The 18,321-nt window shown below is 41.4% G+C and overlaps 1 protein-coding gene and 1 long non-coding RNA gene across 2 annotated transcripts in view; one reads left to right on the top strand and one right to left on the bottom strand.

Annotated features, from left to right (window-relative positions):
* The window catches only part of SDCBP (syndecan binding protein), a 36,226-nt gene that overhangs the window by 11,358 nt on the left and 6,547 nt on the right, over positions 1-18,321 (top strand). The window contains exons 2-4 of the mRNA XM_029923544.1: positions 6,222-6,287; positions 12,111-12,189; positions 13,359-13,468. Of these exons, the coding sequence (XP_029779404.1) occupies positions 6,237-6,287; positions 12,111-12,189; positions 13,359-13,468 (240 nt within the window). The 5' untranslated portion in view covers positions 6,222-6,236. The remainder of the gene's footprint in view (positions 1-6,221; positions 6,288-12,110; positions 12,190-13,358; positions 13,469-18,321) is intronic.
* Positions 1,867-17,732, bottom strand: LOC115279035. Its single transcript, XR_003903167.1, has 3 exons — positions 17,669-17,732; positions 14,987-15,110; positions 1,867-2,207 (listed from the first exon to the last, which is right to left on the bottom strand). It is a non-coding gene; the product is annotated as an uncharacterized LOC115279035 (long non-coding RNA).

Raw genomic sequence — 18,321 nt, forward strand, 5'->3', positions numbered from 1 at the left:
TTATTGGAACTTTTTGGACTTCTGGATTTGGATATCTGTTTCCTTCCCCAGGTTAGGGAAGTTTTTAGCCATTTTGTCAAATAAGTTTTCTGCCCCTTTCTCTCTTCTCCTTTTGGGGCCCTATAATGGGAATGTGGGTTTACTTGATGTTTTATTAGTTCTTATGCTATCTTCACTTTCTCTTTTTTTCCTTTAATTTTTTTCTTTCTCTTTTTTTTCTTTTTCTTTTTCTTTTTTTTTTTTTTTTTGGCTCCTCTGATTGGTTTCGTTCTAGTACTTAAGTTCACAGAACCTTTGTTCTACTTCATTTAGTCTGTTGTTGAATCCCTCTGTTGCATTGTTCAGTTAAGTTCTTACGTTTTCCAGCTCTGTGACTTCCACTTGGTACTTTCGCATTTTTTGTCTTGAAATTCTCACCTTTTCATCTATTCTCTACAGCTAGGTGAGCATCTATCTATATGACTGTTATTTTGAACTCCATCAGGTGAATTTTTATCTGTATTTCATTAAGGTCTTCTACTGAGGTTTTATCTTGTTCTCTTACTTGGGACATAGTCCTTTGTTTCTCCATTTTCCTTGACTTTCTATTGATGTCAGTGATTAGATTAAAAGGCCATATCTTAGTTTTGAGTGACATGCTTCACTTAAGAGATGAATCTCATCATGTAACTGTGACTGAGCTGTTGGTTGTCTCCTACCTTTTCAGCTTTCCAAATGGCTTACTCTAAGTTGTTACCGGTAATTGAGGGTGTGTCAAGATCCAGCAGTGTTCCAAAGGATCACAGTCTGCACCTAGATTGAGGCCAGTTGGAAGCCGGACCGTCAGGCAGCGGCTCTTAAAGTCTGCACTATGTCTCCTTCAGGAGGAATTTCTGTGTGCTCATTCTGTGTAGAGCCCTGTGGTGATAGCCAGTTAACTGTTTTTGTTTTTTGTTTTTTTGTCTTGTTCTGTTTTTGTTACAATCCTGTTGAACCAATGGATACAGCCTCCCGGCTTCCAGAGCCTGCTTATCCAGGGATGTGCCCTGTGGGCAGCAGCCAGCGTCCCAGACCTGTACACTAGCTCTTTTCTTGGAGACACCAGTGACTTGGGATAAGGCAGAAGGAGAGTACAAAGGTGGCGTCCACTGGCCTCCTCAGTCTCTCGAGAGAATTGTAATCAGTTCCTAGACATGGGTTTCTTTAGAAACCTGTTCTTCAGGTCACAGCTATGAAAATAGGCTAATCGACTTCTTTCATAGAAAGACTGGGGATACATTTGTTTCAGTCTGCTGTCTCTGCCTTGTGCCCAGGGGAAGAGAGCCTGTTAACAACTGTTTGTTTGTCACAGTCTTACGAGATTCATGGACTTAAGCCTTGCTGGCCACCGGAGCCAGGCAATCAAGGGGTGTCTTCTGGGCAGCACCTACCACAGCTAGAGCACCAGGCCTGTTGTACTGCAGTTTAAGATCAGTTCTTCCGCAGTCCCGAATTTTTATCATCCAAAGATTTTTTTGTAGTAGCTCAAATTAAATCAAGCAAACATTATTTTAACTTAAACAATCACACTGTTTTTGAAAATGGAGACCAGTTATAGAAGTTCGCTTGATTGAGTGAGGCCAGCAACTCAGTAAATGACGTGTATTGGCATTCCTGGTGATATTATCTGGAAACCTTTACTAATACGTTTCCTATTTCATTAACCAGAGTGTTGAAGCTAGAAGGCAAATTATCTAGATGTTCTGAAATATCACATATGGCATTTGAGTTGTGGAGGGCTTTAATTTAGTGCACACCGATATGAAGACTCCAGGGAAGTTACCCTGACTTGCCCTGAAAAGATGGAGAGTCAAATAGGAAACTGGATACTGAGGCAGAATAGCTGGGAAATTTTTATTTTTAGATTTTCTAAAGAAACCTTGGCACTATTCCAAGCTCTGAGAAACCTCTTAGTAGAAACTAATTTGGGGGTTATTTTCCAAGGCGTAGGAAGCAAAGGCCTTTCATTATGCCTGGAGAAAGTTGAGGGTCCACGAGGTTGCACAGAGGAGGCCGAACCTGTAGGGGCCAGTGGGGAGCACCAGTTCTTCTCAGGCATTAGGCCGGTGGCACCAAGCTGCTGTAGTTGGGAACATGGCGCTACACTGGTGGAGTAGATGGCAAGACGCTTCCCGGGGACTCTCAGAGTGAGGAGGTTTGTGCCAGTTGATTCTCACCTAAGGGGAGGCCTAGAAACACAATTGTGTAGTCAGTGCAGTGATATTGTGTGAGGGGCGTTTTAAGAGAAAGTAAAATGAGAAATCACACACTGATGTACTTAGAATTATTTTCACAATCCCCTTAAATCTCATCATTAGTCATTCTGAAATTCCAACCATGCTTGAAAGGATTTTTCAAAGCTAGCTTTGTAGTTCTCCAAAAAGAGCTACTTATTTTTGACACTTAACATTAGATCAAAGATTAACTCAATCAAGTTAATGGAGCCTTTCAGAAAAATAGTACAAGAATTTATTATTATCCTGGAAAAGCTTCAACAGTGTTGTGTTCAGATATGTAGACTTGCAAGAGAAGGAAATTGAACGTTTCAATAAATGTTTGAAAGATATCTTTATTGCTCTTTTGACAATATTGGTAAAAATTTAGTAAACATTTGACTTTTTTTAGGATAAGAAAGACATCATGATAAACAAACTAGCTATATAATGGAAGGCAGAGTGAAGTCGGTGACTTGAGAGAAACGGAGTCAGACTGAGGTCATCAAAGCTGTCCTCACAGAAGTGGCTCTTGACTGGGATTTTGAGAGAGAAGGTCCTGGAAGGACATTCGGGAAGAGGAGGCAGCTTTCGCGAAGGAAGATATGGGGCACAGAGGCACTTGACCTGGATGGGAAATAGCAAGTAGTTTGTGGCTGTAACGTTGTAATGCTTAAGAGGAAATGATCTGAAATGAGGCCACAAAAGTAGTTTGTGAAGGAAAACCATTGAGGAATTCTTTATGTTTTAGAAGAGTGGTGAGAGTTAATTAGACTCAACATACTTAGAGCAAACTTGAAACTAAATTTTTAAAACATAGGTCGGGGTGATACTTGATATTTTAAAAAGTGTCTGAGAAGCCCATTTTTGGGGGGACTTGAGTTTGATTGATTGTTTGTAGGAACACGAAGTCATTTCAGGGAATGAGCAGCCTTAGAGTTGTTCAGACTTCAGTTAGTGTTTATTTGAGGGAAAGCTTCCATGAGGAAAATTTCAGAGAAAGCTCCCTGAGTTGTAAAATGTATCATCATCCAGTTCATTTTTCATGAGGAAGAAGGGCTCTTGTAGGTGACCAGTGGCAAAACTAAAAGTAGAAACCAGAAATAGAAATAGTGCTAGATTAAAAGTCAACATTTGTTCCAGTGAATTTCAGATGATTTTATGATGTGGATTAAATGGTTGGAAATGTAAGTAAACTGTGTTTAAGGGGGCAGCTGCTAGAGAAATGATTTACTCCTATCCCCCCCGGATGAATAGAATTAAGCCATTTTTTACATTGTGCTTTCTCATGAATTTGTACTTTATTCATAAACCTAAGCCCTATTTTCCCCTTAAAAACTATCAGGCCATTTTTATTTGGCATTTTATTGAAGCTTCTATCCCAGGAAAATTATGCAAAAAAAAAAAAAAAAAAAAAGGAAAGAAAGAAAGTAATAAAGTACACAAAGGCTTTGCATTGACATTTCCCCTATGAGATACGAATGGCCAGTAACCAGATGGAAAGATGCTGCACATCATTAGGCATTGGAGAAATACAAATCAAAACTATAGTGGGACTGTTCACATCTACTAGGGTGGCTGTCGTAGGAGAGACCATAGTGAGTGTTGGTGAAGGTACAGAGCATTCTGGACTCTCCCTTACTTGTTGCTGTAGGAATGTCACATGATGCAGTCACTTTGGAAACTGGTTCGACAGTTCCTTACAAAGTAAATATGGAGTTACAACTTGACTCAGCAGTTCTACTCTTCCCTGGGTACCCAGAGAATTAAACTTACATGTTTACACAAAAATTTGGATGTAAGTGTTCATTAGCATCGTTAGCAGCATTGTTCATAATAGTCAAAAAGTGTAGAAACCCAAAGTGTCATTGAGTGATGAATGGACACCCAAAAGGCAGCGTGTCCACACAGTGGAATATTATGTAGTCATAAAAAGGAGTGCAGTGTTGGTCCTTGCTACAGCATGGATGAAATATTATACTAAGCATTATACTAAGTGAAAGAGAAAGAAATATGAGGCAGCATATTTTGTGATTCTAAATTAAATGTCCAGAGTAGGCAGATGAAGAAGCAAAAAGTACATTTTTAATTGTTTAGAGCTGGAGGGAGAGGAGAACAGATAGGCATGTAGTTTCTTTTTGAGGTGATGGAAATATTCCAGTACTAGATGGTAGGGATGGTTGCACAACTGTAGACGTATTACAAATGTAGAGCTGCGTCCTTTAAACGTGAATTTTATGGTATGTGAAGGATACAGAGTTTTTAAAAAGTTCCGTGGTTCAGCACCCAGTCCAAAGGCAGAAATCCTATAGTAACTTAAACAGTGAAGATTTCATGGACAAAATTATTAACTGTGACATGATTAAAGGAACAGGAGTCAGTGAAAAGCAAAGAGAACATTAATGACTATAGGGAGAGCAGATTTAATCAGTATCTCCTTGACCCCAGGCTGGGCTAGAGTGCCCAGAAAGTTGCCCGGGCCTCGGAGCGTGCAGGTCTGCCCCCTGGATGGTGAAGTTGGTTTCTCGAATGCAAGCCCACTGGCAGTTCTTAGTGGTGCTGGTGGCGGCCAGGCTGCTGCCGCGCCCTGGGACTTGCCACACGTGAGGCGTGTTAGGGAGAGCTCCTCGTGGCTGGGTGCCTCGTGGGTGGGTGGCAGCAGGCTGGGACGCCGCTCAGCACCCTGCGGGGGCCAGTGCTGGTTCCGTGCACCGCAGGACTCGGCCCTACAGGAGCTGCTCCCTGCCGAGAGCAAGGTGCTAGAGAAGCAGGTGCTGCGGGAGCTTGGCCGGAGTCGGATGCTGGAACCTGGAAGGGAAACCCTTTCTCCTCCTGTGTACTCCAGCTCCCTGTGCGGGCGGCTTAGCCTGGTGTGGCCACACGGCTCCATTTCACAGACCTCGAGGAGCACGTGGATTTGGCGAGAGCAGGCGATACATTGATAGCCAGCTCCAGAATCTCATACCCCCTTTGCCAGCGTAGGATTTGTTCTGTTGGGTTTAAGGAAGGTACCAGATGTATACTTCAAAATAGCTAAACAAAATTTTAAAGTATGTATCCTTGTAATACTTTTAAAGAACTTTGTTGTTTACTAGGAAGAGCAATTCATGGTCACTAAAAAACATTGAACATTATAGGAATATTTAAAATGTAAAAATTTCTTGAGGCTCCTGGGTGGCCCAGTCCATTAAGCATCTGACTTCGGCTCAGGTCATAATCTCACTGTTCACAGGTTCAAGCTCTGCGTCAGGCTCTGTGCTGACAGCTCAGGGCCGGACCCTCCTTTGGATTCTGTGTCTCCTCCTTTCTCTCTGTCCCTTTCCGGTACATGCTCTGTGTCTCTCTGTCTCAAAAATAAACATTAAAAAATTCTTTTTAATATAAAAATTTTCATCTTATTCCTTAGTCTCTTAGTATCTATATCATTTGTGTATCCTAAAGATATAACTATTGTTAATAATTGCCATATATTCTTTTTTCTAACTGTAAATGTGTATGTGTGCGTGTGTGTGTGTGTGTGTATGTGTGTGTATATATATATATATATATATATATATATATATACTTTTTTTTTTGCTAGTGATAGATGCAGTAGGTACTGTATAGGAACTCTTTTAGGGTTTTGTTAGGATATAATCTTTGCACATCTGCTAATCACTTGCATATGCTAGGTAAGTCACATAACTGTACTCTTTGATTTTTTAAACTTCCGAAATGGACTTTTCCTTAAAGGGAAATTTGAAATCCACAGTGGATATAGTTTGATAGTAGTAGTAAGGGAGGGAGAAATATTTTGGTAACCAGTAGTCAGTTTTTAGTGTAGGCGAGATGTTCATATTTTCCCGTGTGTTTTACAGTTCAGATGTTTCTTCCTGTGTGAAAATTTACAATGTTCATATGTGTTGCTGGTGTATATGTTGTTGGCTATGCATATTATTTAAATTTCAATGAAATTTGAATTACCAAAGTTTATTTTTGTTTCTTCTATAGAAGAATCCTGCAAAAATGTCTCTGTACCCTTCTCTCGAAGACCTGAAGGTGGACAAAGTTATTCAGGTATGTTTAAGTTGTTTATGCACTTTGAAAATACATATACAGTGTCATGACATTCGTGAAGCAAAAAACTTAAATAGAAGATATATTCATTTTTACAGTTTAACTTTTTTCAGTTTATTAATTGCAGACTGAAAAGTTACAGAAAAACTACCAAGTCTTTTTTTATTTCACTACGAATTAATGGACATGGGGTATTATTTCTTTGAAACTGAACTTAAACTCTTTAAAGATAGGTTGATTTTAAGACTAAAATTCAAATATTGCATAATTAAGTTGGTAAAATACACTTCAGCTCCTTAGACGGTTCATAGTTTTGTTTAAAGTTAGTACATTTCTCTTGGATTTTCAGATATGTGACTAATTTTTAGAATGATTCTTTGCCATTTCTTTGAAGTTAAAAATTACCGAAATGGTGAATGCTTTTAAAAGTAGTGTAAAAGCACAATGAAGGTGAAGTGATTTATTTCCTTTTAGGTGTAAATGGCAGACATTTCACGTGTTTGTCCTCTAAATGCATCTCATTAAGTTAGACTTTTTGTAGTACTCCATGTGGGTATTAGTTTTGACGAGACAGATGCTTCTGGGGCCCCTTGGTGGCGCAGGCAGTTAAGCAAGAGTCCAGTTCTTGACTTTGGCTCAGGTCATGGTCTCGTGGTTGAGGAGCTCCAGCCTGGCTCGCTCGCTCGCTCACTCTCTCTCTCTCTCTCTCTCTCTCTCTCTCTGCCCCTTCCCTGTGTGTGTTCTCCCTCTCTCCCAAAATAAATAAACTTAAAATTTTGTTTTTGATTGAAGACCAAGGCTTCTGCTTAAGAAAGTTGGAAATAGGGGTCAATTCTTGCTGTTTTTGTGAGTTTTTACTCTCTTTAACTGGGATAATTTGTAGTATTTAACCAACCTATCTTCTTTCCAGTTTATTTTCAACTTGATCTCTTGTAAATAAACTGAATTTTTTCAGCTGTTGTTTATTCTTTGAATTTGACAAGGAAAATCAAACTTCCTGTTTTCTTTCTTTAGTCCTGAATCCTTTTTAATAGGATAAATGTGATGAGATTCTTTTTGAGAAATTACTTCAAAGCTTCTTATCCTGAAGATCCTTGTTTACTCTATGTAAGATTACTTCTTAATAATTATCTAACAGACGTAAAAATATCTAACAGCAGTTTATTGTAGGGGCACCTGGGTGGCTCAGTCAGTTGAGCATCCGACTTCCTCAGGTTGTGATCTTGCTGTTTGTGAGTTCGAGCTGTGCATCCGGCCATGTGCCGACAGCTCAGAGCCTGGAGTCTGCTTTGGATTCTGTATCTCCCTCTCTCTGCCCATCCCCCGCTTCTCGTGTACATGCATGCAGTCTCTCTCTTTCTCTCTCAAAAATAAATGAACATTAAAAGAATCAAAAAGTTTATTACAAGCCTGTGAGAAGTCTTAAGCAACCTCAAGTATGTAAGTGTTTTTTGGGCAAAATGTTGGCCTTCCCAGGGTGAAAAATCCCCAGCAATAATAGTAGCAATTGTATGGCTGAATTATTACCTTACAGCAATGGATGGGTAAATATGGGCGGACATCATGAATACATATTTTCCATTATAAATCCACTGAGGAAATTAAAATGTGCTTGGTAACAATCTCTGAAATCTGTTCAGCTGCTGAAGGCTTTGAGGCTTCAGTTCTAAGAGGTTTGTTCAGTCAGGGAGTGCTCTGTCCCTTCTCTAGTCAGGATTTTGTCAGTATTTTTCTCCTGTCATTTTTATTTTTGCAAAATTCATCTGAACAGGCATATGTTGTTTTTAAAAAGCTTGATCTGAAATATGTAGCTTTCAAGACTAATAAGCCATTAATAAGACATCAATAAGGATTTGCAGATGGATCCGAAAGAATGACTAGTCTGTTTCCTTCCTTTTCTGTTAGTTTTTATAGATTTGAGCTCTAAACATAGTTGCCTTTGAGCAGAAGTTATTGATTTTTAAAAAAACAGAAAAAGGAAAGTTGATATTTATAAATGTTTAATTGGAAAATAAAGAGGGCTACAGACATATCACACTGACCTCTTTAAGGAGGAGCAAATGATAGGGATGTTTCCATTCGAAGACCTTGTATGTTCTGAGCAGGAAATAGCTGCTTGGAGACACAGCCATGAGTAAGGAGGGGAAGCACGGTTTTTAATCTTTCTGCACTTAAAAGTATTCCTGCCTTAGCCCCTGGAGGCCTGGGCTGGTCTTTCTTGTTGTTTCCTTTTCCAGCATAGAGACAGGTTTATTTTTATTTTTGTGCTCGAGGTGCCGTCGCAGAGGCGGCGTTTCTGTCCTGATCTTCTGACTGTACACGAAGGCAGAGCTAAAGCACTGCAGTGCAGTCTGGGCCACGTGCTCTTTTACAGAAGCCACTAGGCTGTTGCTTTTAGCATCACATCATCCCTGAATCTCTGTCCATTCCGAATCCTTAACGGGAGCCTGTGGTTGTTACATCTGCACAAAACAGCCTTTTAAGAGACAGATACAGAGATCCAGCGCTTAGCGGTCTCCTCGGGCAGGGAGCTCAGGCTGAGGCTAGTGGCTGCAGTGCATGTCCTGGAGGTGACTCCTTGGGGACCCTGTTCCTTTTTTTTTTTTTTTTTAATAGTGTGAGATTTCCAGGAAGTGTGAAATAATTTGCTACATTTAATGGCTTATAGTCTTTAAGCCTTTGATGTACCATCTTTCTTTTATTTTTTACTAGAGATTATATAATAATTAAATATGTAGTTGTTAGAGAGCTTTCTCTGTATAGCTCACTCGCCTCAGTATTCCTTGGGCAAGATCAAAAGGAATGAGTACAAGAATAGAGAATAATAACCAATGTAAGAAAGAACAATTTTTTCAAACATTAAAAAATTTTTTAAAAGTTTGAGAGTAGAGAGGCAGAGGGAGAGAGAATCCTAAGCAGGCTCCACACTCAGCACAGAGCTTGACACAGGCTTATGAGATCATGAAAAAGAACAAGTTTTAAAAAATAGGGCTCCTGGCTGGCTTGGTCAGTTAAGTGTCTGACTTCGGCTCAGGTCATGATCTCCTGGCTCATGAGTTTGAGCCCCGAGTCAGGCTCTGTGCTGACAGCTCAGAGCCTGGTGCCTCCCCGCTCTCTCTGCCCCTCCCCTGCTCACACTCTGTCTCTCCTTCAAAAATAAAAATTAAATTTGTTTAAAAAAATTAATACATTCTATTTTTAGAGCAGTTTTAGGTTCCCAGAAGATTGAATGGAAGGTTACGGAGGGTTAGCCTCTAAGTAACCGCTCCACCCTCCAGTGCATACGTGGAGCACTTCCTCCCCCACTGTCCGTGGCCTCACTTGAGTGGCACGTTTATTATAGTTGGTTAGCATGCACGGACACCTTATTACCACTCAGTCTATAGTCTGGATTCACTCTTGGTGTTACGTACTTGGTGGCGTTTTGACAAATGTGTCATGACATAGCCGCCATGGTATTGTACAGAATCTAGTGTTGTACAGAATTCTTTATTGCAAAAGACGGCCCTAAAAATTCTTATCTATTCCCCTCTTTCTCCCCACCCATCCCTGGCAGTCGCTGGTCTTTCTATTGCCTCCGTAGTTTACCTTCTTGAAAATCTCATACGTTTGAAATTGCACTGTTTTCAGACTTCTCAGGTTGGTTTCTTTCACTTATGCATTTAAGTTTCCTCCATGCCTTTTCATGGCTTGATAGTTCATTTCCTTTGAGTGCTGAACAGTGTTTTTTTTCTTAGAGCTTATCGGAGAAGTAATCCACTGGCTCTTAGTTCATTTTTACTGATAGCTGATGAAAGAACTTTGAAAATCAACATACATTGAGTTTGTGGAGTATTATATAAAATTATAGAGATTTTCATTGCATTTTATTTCAGTTTAGAATTGACAGATTATGAAACAAGTAATACTAAAGTGTGCACTCACATGCATAGCAAAACATTTACTACCCAAATGAAGGACCCTCCAATGTTTTTATAGGCTGTACTTATTTAAATTAAGCTTCTGTCACTCCAAGCATCTTTGGGACTTTTCTTGGCATTAATTTCAGGGCGAGGTATAAAACTTCATTATTTTTTAAAATTATTTTTTAATGTTTATTTTTGGGAGGGAGAGAGTCAGAGCAAGAGAGAGACACAGACTCAGAAGCAGGCTCCAGGCTCTGAGCTGTCAGCACAGAGGCCAATGCGGGGCTCGAACTCTTGAGCCATGAGATCATGACCTGAGCTGAAGTTGGATGCCTAACCTACTTAACCACCCTGGTGCCCCCTAAACTTCCTTATTTGACCCACATATTTCAAATTAAATAAAAAGTGATATTAGACATGGACCATATAACCTTGGAAAGACCCCAGATGTCCATCAACTGATGAATTGGTAAAGAAGATCTACAATGGAGTACTACTCGGCAATAAAAAAGAATGAAATCTTGCCATTTGCAACACTGTGGATGGAACTAGTGTTATGCTGACCTTTTTTTTTTTTTCCTGTTTTTTTTAAATTTATTTTTGAGAGACAGAGAGCGTGAGCAGGGGAGGGTCAGAGAGGGAGGGTGACACAGAATCTGAAACAGGCTCCAGGCTCTAAGCTAGCTGCCAGCACAGAGCCTGATGAGGGGCTCGAACCCACGAACCGTGAAATCATGACCTGAGCTGAAGTCAGACGCTCAACAGACTTAGCCACCCAGATGCCCCATAGAGTGTATTATGCTAGACAAAATTAGAGAAAAACAAATATCCTATGACTTCACTCATGTGGAAATTAGGACATGAAACAGATGAACATAAGGGAAGGGAAGCAAAAGTAATATAAAAACAGAAAATAATATAAAACCATAAGAGACTCTTAAATACAGAGAACAAACAGGGTTGCTGGAGGGGTTGTGGGTGGGGGGATGGGCTAAATGAGCAAAGGGCATTGAGGGAGGGCCCTTGTTGGGATGAGCACTGGGTGTTAATACGTAGGGGATGAATCACTGAATTCCACTCCTGAAATCATTGCACCGGATGCTAATTACTAATTTGGATGTACATTAAAATAAGGAAAAAAAAAAAGATGGGCCACACCACTTTATAATCTTGTCTCTAAATGACACATGGTGATTTTAGATAGATCTGTACTGGAAAAAGGATTTCATCTTGGAATACTTAACGTGACGTGGTCGGTGAGACAGCCCAGAGGACTTCCTGGCATACTTGAGCATCAGCAGCATTTTGATGAATACACACATTGCAAAATGACTTGGACAAGTTTGTTTTAAAGTTATAAAGTACATTATTTTAATCATTAAGTATGCATTTTTCATACTTCTTGTAATAATTTTATATTTAGTACAGTGTATCTCCCTCCTTCGATAAGTTACTAAAATGAAGATGATTTCAATGGGATATGCTAAAATGGCAAAATATTAGCAACTTAAAAGTATTTAAAGTTTTAGATGTTTTCCTGATATGTGACTTTTTCTATGAATAAGATTGAACTTTTTTCTTCTACTAGTAAAATATTTTTAGGGTGGTTGGTAAAAGTAATAAAAGTGTAAAATATGTAGCCATATATTTTATAATGCATTTTGAAAATATTAATTGGCAACAGCAGTATGAAATTCTGGTTATATCGTACTGAGTTTTTATAGGATAATGTTAAAATATTCAGAATATAAAATGTGTTTTAGATTTGCAGGTTTCTTTGAAAAATACATTGCTGAAGTGTTTGAAATTAAACTTTATTGACTAAGACTTAAATGTTGTAATTTGTTTCTGGAAGTACTAAATTTAACTCACTCTCTCTCTATATATAGCATTGTTAGAATCTTTTTTTCTTTTTCAGGCTCAAACTGCCTTTTCTGCAAACTCTGCCAACCCAGCAGTTTTGTCTGAGGCTTCTGCTCCCATTGCTCAAGATGGAAGTAGGTTTATACTTCAGGTTCGATCTTCTTGGACAGAAACGTGTTTAAGCCTTCTTTTACTGAAATAGGGAATCCAGAAATTTTTTAAACTGTAGCATAATATGTGGTTCAAGTTCCAGTAACAGAAAAAAATGTTTACTTCAGAATATAATCCTTTAATCAAGGAAGTAAATTATGAATATGAAGATAGGTCTTAAAATTTAATAAAAATTAAGGTGGATTAAGTTAAATCTCAGCCCCATAAATCCATAATTTATGACTGAATCATTTACGAAAAAACAGTGCATGTGAATTGTGCCCCGTGCTACTGCTCTTGAACTTCCCGGACCGGCCCTCCATCTTTGTAAGTTGCAGGTGGGGTTTGAAATTTCCAACCCTCCAAATTCTGGAACCTCTCCTAGGTCTCTAGATAGTTCTCTTTGGTTCCTTTTCCTTCTGAATGTATAGAGATTTAGGACAGAGCCCCTAAATAGTACAATTTAAAATAAAAAAGGAGTATTAAATAGGTTTTTTGTAGTCAGTCATCTTATACCTGCTTATAACGTTGTTTCTTCTAGAAAATTCATTTTAAGTCATGTAAAAAAGAACTTAAGGAAATGTACCTAATTTTGCTACTAAGTTAAATACTGCTAATATTTAAACATATTGTTCCTAGGATTTCATTGGAATGTGGTTCATGTTTTTTTAAATGCTCTGACACTAAATACATTTTTAAGCTTTGATTTTTATTGTAGTTCAGAAGAATCCTTTCAAAGCAGTGTTTATTAAATGAGTTGTAAAGTATCTGGCTTGAAGAATAAACATTTTAGTCAGTTCTGAGGTGGGGATCAGTGGTATGCGTATGAAATCTTTAATAGTTTTATTTTAAGAAAAAAAGGCAATTTCCCAAATTTGTTTGGAAAAATTATTTCTACTCATCACTATTTAGAAAGCTGAGGTTCCTTAAATTCATATGTCTTTATATTTTATGACTTTTACTTTAAACTTTTTCTGTTATTTCCCATTTCTAATGATCATTATAGAGATGAGATGATTTGCCAAATTGCTAATTTAAATTCATTCCAGTTTCTAAGTTAAATGCAGTTTTTAAACACAAATAGAAAGCCATAATAACGGTTTTCATCTTAACCATTCTGATGCCTTATTCTCTGTTCCTTCATTTGTGTTAGGTCTCTATCCTAAACTGTATCCGGAGCTCTCGCAGTACATGGGGCTGAGCTTAAATGAAGAAGAAGTGCGTGCAAATTTGGCCTTGGTCCCTGGAGCGTCAGCGCAGGGGGTACGTACAGTGTAATTAACTGTGAATTGTATAAAATCATATTTTAGGCGCAGACAAAGCTCTCCTCTTCTGGCCAACTCACAAATTTATGACTTCAGCGTGACCTCTCTCCTCTAATTTTAGATTGCCTTCTGGGTACCACTTAAGTGATCTACCTTCATCCTTTCACTGCTTTCCTAGTGTATTAAGTGAAAGATTCACTAGTCCGTTCCCCTTAGTCTTCTGCATTTAGTCAGCTGCTAAGACCAGCGATTTCGTCTTCCCCATGATTCTTGTATTTGCTTTATAAGAACCTGGATTGTGGCATTTGTCTGTTAAATTCCCTCCAATGACTTACATCAAACAGTACTAAGCTGCTGCTAGAGTCATCTTTCTGAAGTACAGATTGGTCGTATCTTTTTGGTCATAATCCTCTAACATTCTGAAGTCTAAATCCCCCTGTAATAAACCCCAAATTCTAGGCTTAAATATCCTGTAGCTCGTTGCCTCTCACTGAAGTCCTTGCTGTAAGGCCACAGCACTTTATAGCGCTTCTTATAATTATCATTAAATCATGAAGACATAGTCTATGTCTGTCTTGCTGCCATAACCTCAGTACTTAATATAGTACCTGGCATTGATTTATTTACCAAATATTTATTGAAAATTTGCTTGGATCAGTCAGAGCCCATTTGGTAGACGGTAGATATTTCAATAGAAATAATTTAGGAAATTAGACAAAAAAGTTGAAGACTTGAAAAATGCAGACACGGAACAGAGATGTAATTGCAGAAAGTAGGCCTGGGGCCGCGCAGGGAGGAGTGTGGAGTTTTCGGAACCTCTGAGCTTGGGGGAAGGGCCCCTTGGCGCTGGGCCTCAGACCCTGGAGGAGAGGACCCTGTACCTCAGAGGGGCTGCGGCGAGGCCGGTTCTGGGGGTGGCAGTGAAAGCCGGAGAATGGAACCCACTCCCACTACCAAGGTTAAGGGCAAGGCCCAGGCCGTGCTGATAGGAGCAGGAGACAAAGAGGAAGGCACAAGGCACTGAGAAGCCCCCTGACCAAGGATATGTAATCTGCATGCTTGAAGCTGCAGCGTCACCAGGGAGAGTCTAGCAGGGCGGGTTTGGAGCTGACAAACTGCTTCAGAGCATGCGCTGCCTCCTCTGACTCTCGGCGTACCCACACACTCCCATAAGGACTGCCATTTCAGAGACAGCAGTAACGGCTTTGTGGTTGCCTTTTAAAAGATGCAGTTCTTCGTAAAATGGAGGTTCAGTCACTTTCCATTAAGGGAGATTCTCATGGTAAAGCATTTTAGGCTTTGGCTGGCCACTTAGGGTTTCTGTCACATATTCTTGTGATTTTGTTTGCTTACAGCCTTTAGAAATACAAAGTCATTCTTGTTTAGGCCCCGGTGAGCCTAAACCCATAATAAAGCCCTTTGCTTTTGCAAAAAAAAAAAAAAAAAAAAAGTCATTCTTAATCCAGGGGTGTATAAACCAAGTCCGTTACCACCGAGATAACAAAGTTACACTTACCCTGTTCCCAAAACGGGACAACGTCAGTCTCCCTAGCCGTATCTGGGCAGCGGCCCGTGGTGCCGGTTACTGCGCAGCATTGATCCCTCCTTAGGACTCCTGTTCCCAGCTGACTACTTGTGACCTAAAGACCAAAGTGTAAAGTTCACTGCCATAAAAAGTTCAGGTATTTTAGATAAAGGAAGTAGAGGGGAACAAAAAGATTAATTGCTGAGTTTACAGAGATGTGTAGGTACAATCACAGAAGGGGGTCATAGCCACTGCGGTTCTTATTTTGGTGACTGGGGTCTGAGCTGTCAACACAGAACCTGATGCTGGACTTGATCCCACGAACTGTGAGATCATGACCTGGGCCAAAACCAGGAGTCAGCTGCTTAACCAACTGAGCCGCCCAAGTGCCCTGAGTCTCTGGGATTCTTAAGCATCTTGCTTTTTTCTTTCCTTTTTGTTTTATTTTTTTGCTGCAGATTTCTACTAACCTTTTCCATCTGGAAAATTTTTCATTCCACATACTGTATTTTTCTTCTCTGCATGTTCCATCTGGTTCTGAGTCCTGGAGTGTACTAAGCATATTCATAGTAGCTCTTTTAAAAAATCCCAGTCTGCTAATTTTGGTTTATTATTTCGGGATTTCTATTAACTGACTTTTCTCCTAATCTATAGGTTACATTTTCTTGCATGTTCATTTGCCACCGATTTTTTTTTATCGTGCAGTTTCCGTTTTCCTGCACTGAGTCCCACGCTGCCTCAGCGGTGTCGGCGCTTGCTTCCTCCAGCAGGCAGTTAGGTCAGCTGCCTGGGCGTCAGCCTGGTCGTTCCAAGGCTTGATCTCACACGCTGTGTGGGTGGGTCTGAGGCAGCCTTTATTTTATCGTAGGACTCCTGTAGCCCCGGTACTCAAGAGGTGTGCCCCCTCAGGCGCTCTGCCGAAGGCTCAGGGGATGTAATGAGCCGCACCACGCCTGCCTGTGGGACCTTGGACATGCCCAGCCCTGCGGGATCTGCAGGGAGCCTCAGCCTCTGGCTTCCTGCGTGTTCTCGCCTGGCCTTTGGAGCTCTGTCTCACCGGGATACTGCGATTAGTATTCAGCAGATAGTTCAAGGTGACCCCTAGACAGATTTCTGGAGCTTTTTCTCTGTGTAGCTCCTTCCTTTTTGGCACTCAGCCCTTGTAAATTCTACGGTCTTTCTCGCTGCTTTTTCCTTCCTGATTTTTGTCTTCTCAACTTATGAGAGCTCAGTGCTGTGCTTGGGACTCATACTTGTGTGTTCCAGATAGTGGTCTGGGCAGAGAGCCAGGCGAGGACAGGGCCCCTCTCATGGGTCCCCATCTCTCAGGGCTTACTGCCCTACCCATGTCGTGTCCACAGTCCAAAAGTTGTTGCTTCCTAGCTTTATGGTTTCCTGGTTATTTATAGCAGGAGGGTAATTCTGGCTTCGAAGACCTAAGAAGCATCTCAGAGAACCTTCTGGATTCCAAACATAGTCTAGAACCCATTGTCAAGCAGCAACCCAGTTTCAGTTGGTACTGGAGTTAATCACTGTAGCCGATTTAGTAACGTCGTCTTGCCTTTGTTCAGTGGCGTATGCAGTCCAAACCTATGGTTAGGTGGTGGTGTTCTCATTCGGGGGAGACAGTGTCGTGTTCCCAGGTGGAGGCGGTCCTCCTTCGTAAATAAAGCCTTCACGCTGTAGAGCTCAAGGTGTGGGGACAGGACGCAGAAGTTTCGTGCTTACTAGCTGAAACAGTGAGAGGAACTATTCCCACAGCCACGCCCGGGGTCCCAGGCCCGTTGCTCTGGCCTTGGCACAACCACATCGCGTCTTGGGCTATACGTTCAGAGCACGTGTTACATCCTGCACGGTAGACCCCGCTCAGGGTGGTGTCTTCCTGGTCGTCCACCGGCACGTTAGATGGGAGCCACGCGCTCCGCGCCCCGGGCGGGTGAGGGAGGCGTAGTGCCCACCGCGGAGCCCCCTCCCCGCCACGCGCACGAGTGAGACTCACACTGTGTGCTTCCGGCAGGAGCCAGACGGAAGAGTAAGTGGATGAAGTGCAGGGCTCTGTGTCGGTGTAGGGAGCGCGTGTGTTCTCTCTGAGGGGCTGATGGAGGAGTGAAGAGCTGAGTGAAATGAGGGAGTAAGGCTAAGAGAACAGAGAGAACGCGAAGGCTTTCAGGCGGAAATGAACTTGGTGGAGTTGAGAGACCAGACTCGTGCGATGGGCAGAGGAAGCAAGGTGGCACGTGGTGGTAGCAGATGGCACTGGAGGGGGAGTGGGGGCCGGTGGGCTGTGGCCTCGACGGCCACAGTTGGGGTTGGGGCCTGAGTTGTGGGAGAGGTGTAATCTGCTTTCTTTTGTTTCCTTTTCGTTTTTTGTTTGTTTGTTTTTTAAGATTTACATTTTTGCTTTGTGGACCATCAGGAAGACAGTCTAGAAGGTTATTGTAGTGGCCCTGGCCAGAAGTAGTCGGTGGTTTAGAACAGGGGAAGGGAGCAGAGATAAAGTGTCGGTCATAGTAAGTCAGAACACCTACTAAGCCAAGTAGTTAAAAATACTTGGTGGAAAAAAATAAAAGATTTTTTAAAAGTAATACCCACTCCAAAGCCCCCAGACCCCTTTGTTCTATATTCCAGCCAAATGAAATAATTCATTTAAGTTTTTTGTTTCTAGGCCATTACCTGGTTTTCCTGTGTCTCTTACAGCAGTAATCATTCCCTGTTTTGAACCTTTGTGATCTCAAACATAATATTTTCTGGCATTGTGTTCCGATTTTTAGCATAATTGTATGTGTGCATTACTCCTGTTAGACTTTCAGCTTTAGAACGTGCTGTCATAATTACCATGAATTCCGGACAAAAATTTGCAATCTGTGATGATTGTGTGGCTGCGGTGCCTCTCTCCCTGTTCCTGCCCCTCTGGGCATCTTAGCTCTTAGGTCAGCGGTTCTTTTTCTTCCAGCAAAGAAGCCTTGGTAAGCTCTTGCCTCAGTATCTTTCTGGTTGATGAAAGGGTCCGCTTGAACTAGGAAACCAGTTCTGGTCAAGAAAACTTGAGAACACTGAGACACTGGGAACATGGCACGTGCCGTGAACCCAGCCGCCCCTCGGGCAGGTCCGCAGCGCTGGCTGTGGGGGACGGGAGGACGGTGCTCCGTGTGCCGGCGTGTCTGGGCCGTGTGGCTGTGGCCCTTGCCGCGGCGCCGGGAGGCGACAGAGTCTCCCTCTTACAGAAACTCTGGAAGGGTCACTAGATGGCTGCAGACCAGACCACACATGGAAGAGCCCTCTGGAAAGTGTCTGAGTTTTCAAGAGTGGGATACTGCCCTTACACT

The sequence above is a fragment of the Suricata suricatta genome, chromosome 15, assembly GCF_006229205.1.
Source record: "Suricata suricatta isolate VVHF042 chromosome 15, meerkat_22Aug2017_6uvM2_HiC, whole genome shotgun sequence".
NCBI lineage: Eukaryota > Metazoa > Chordata > Mammalia > Carnivora > Herpestidae > Suricata > Suricata suricatta.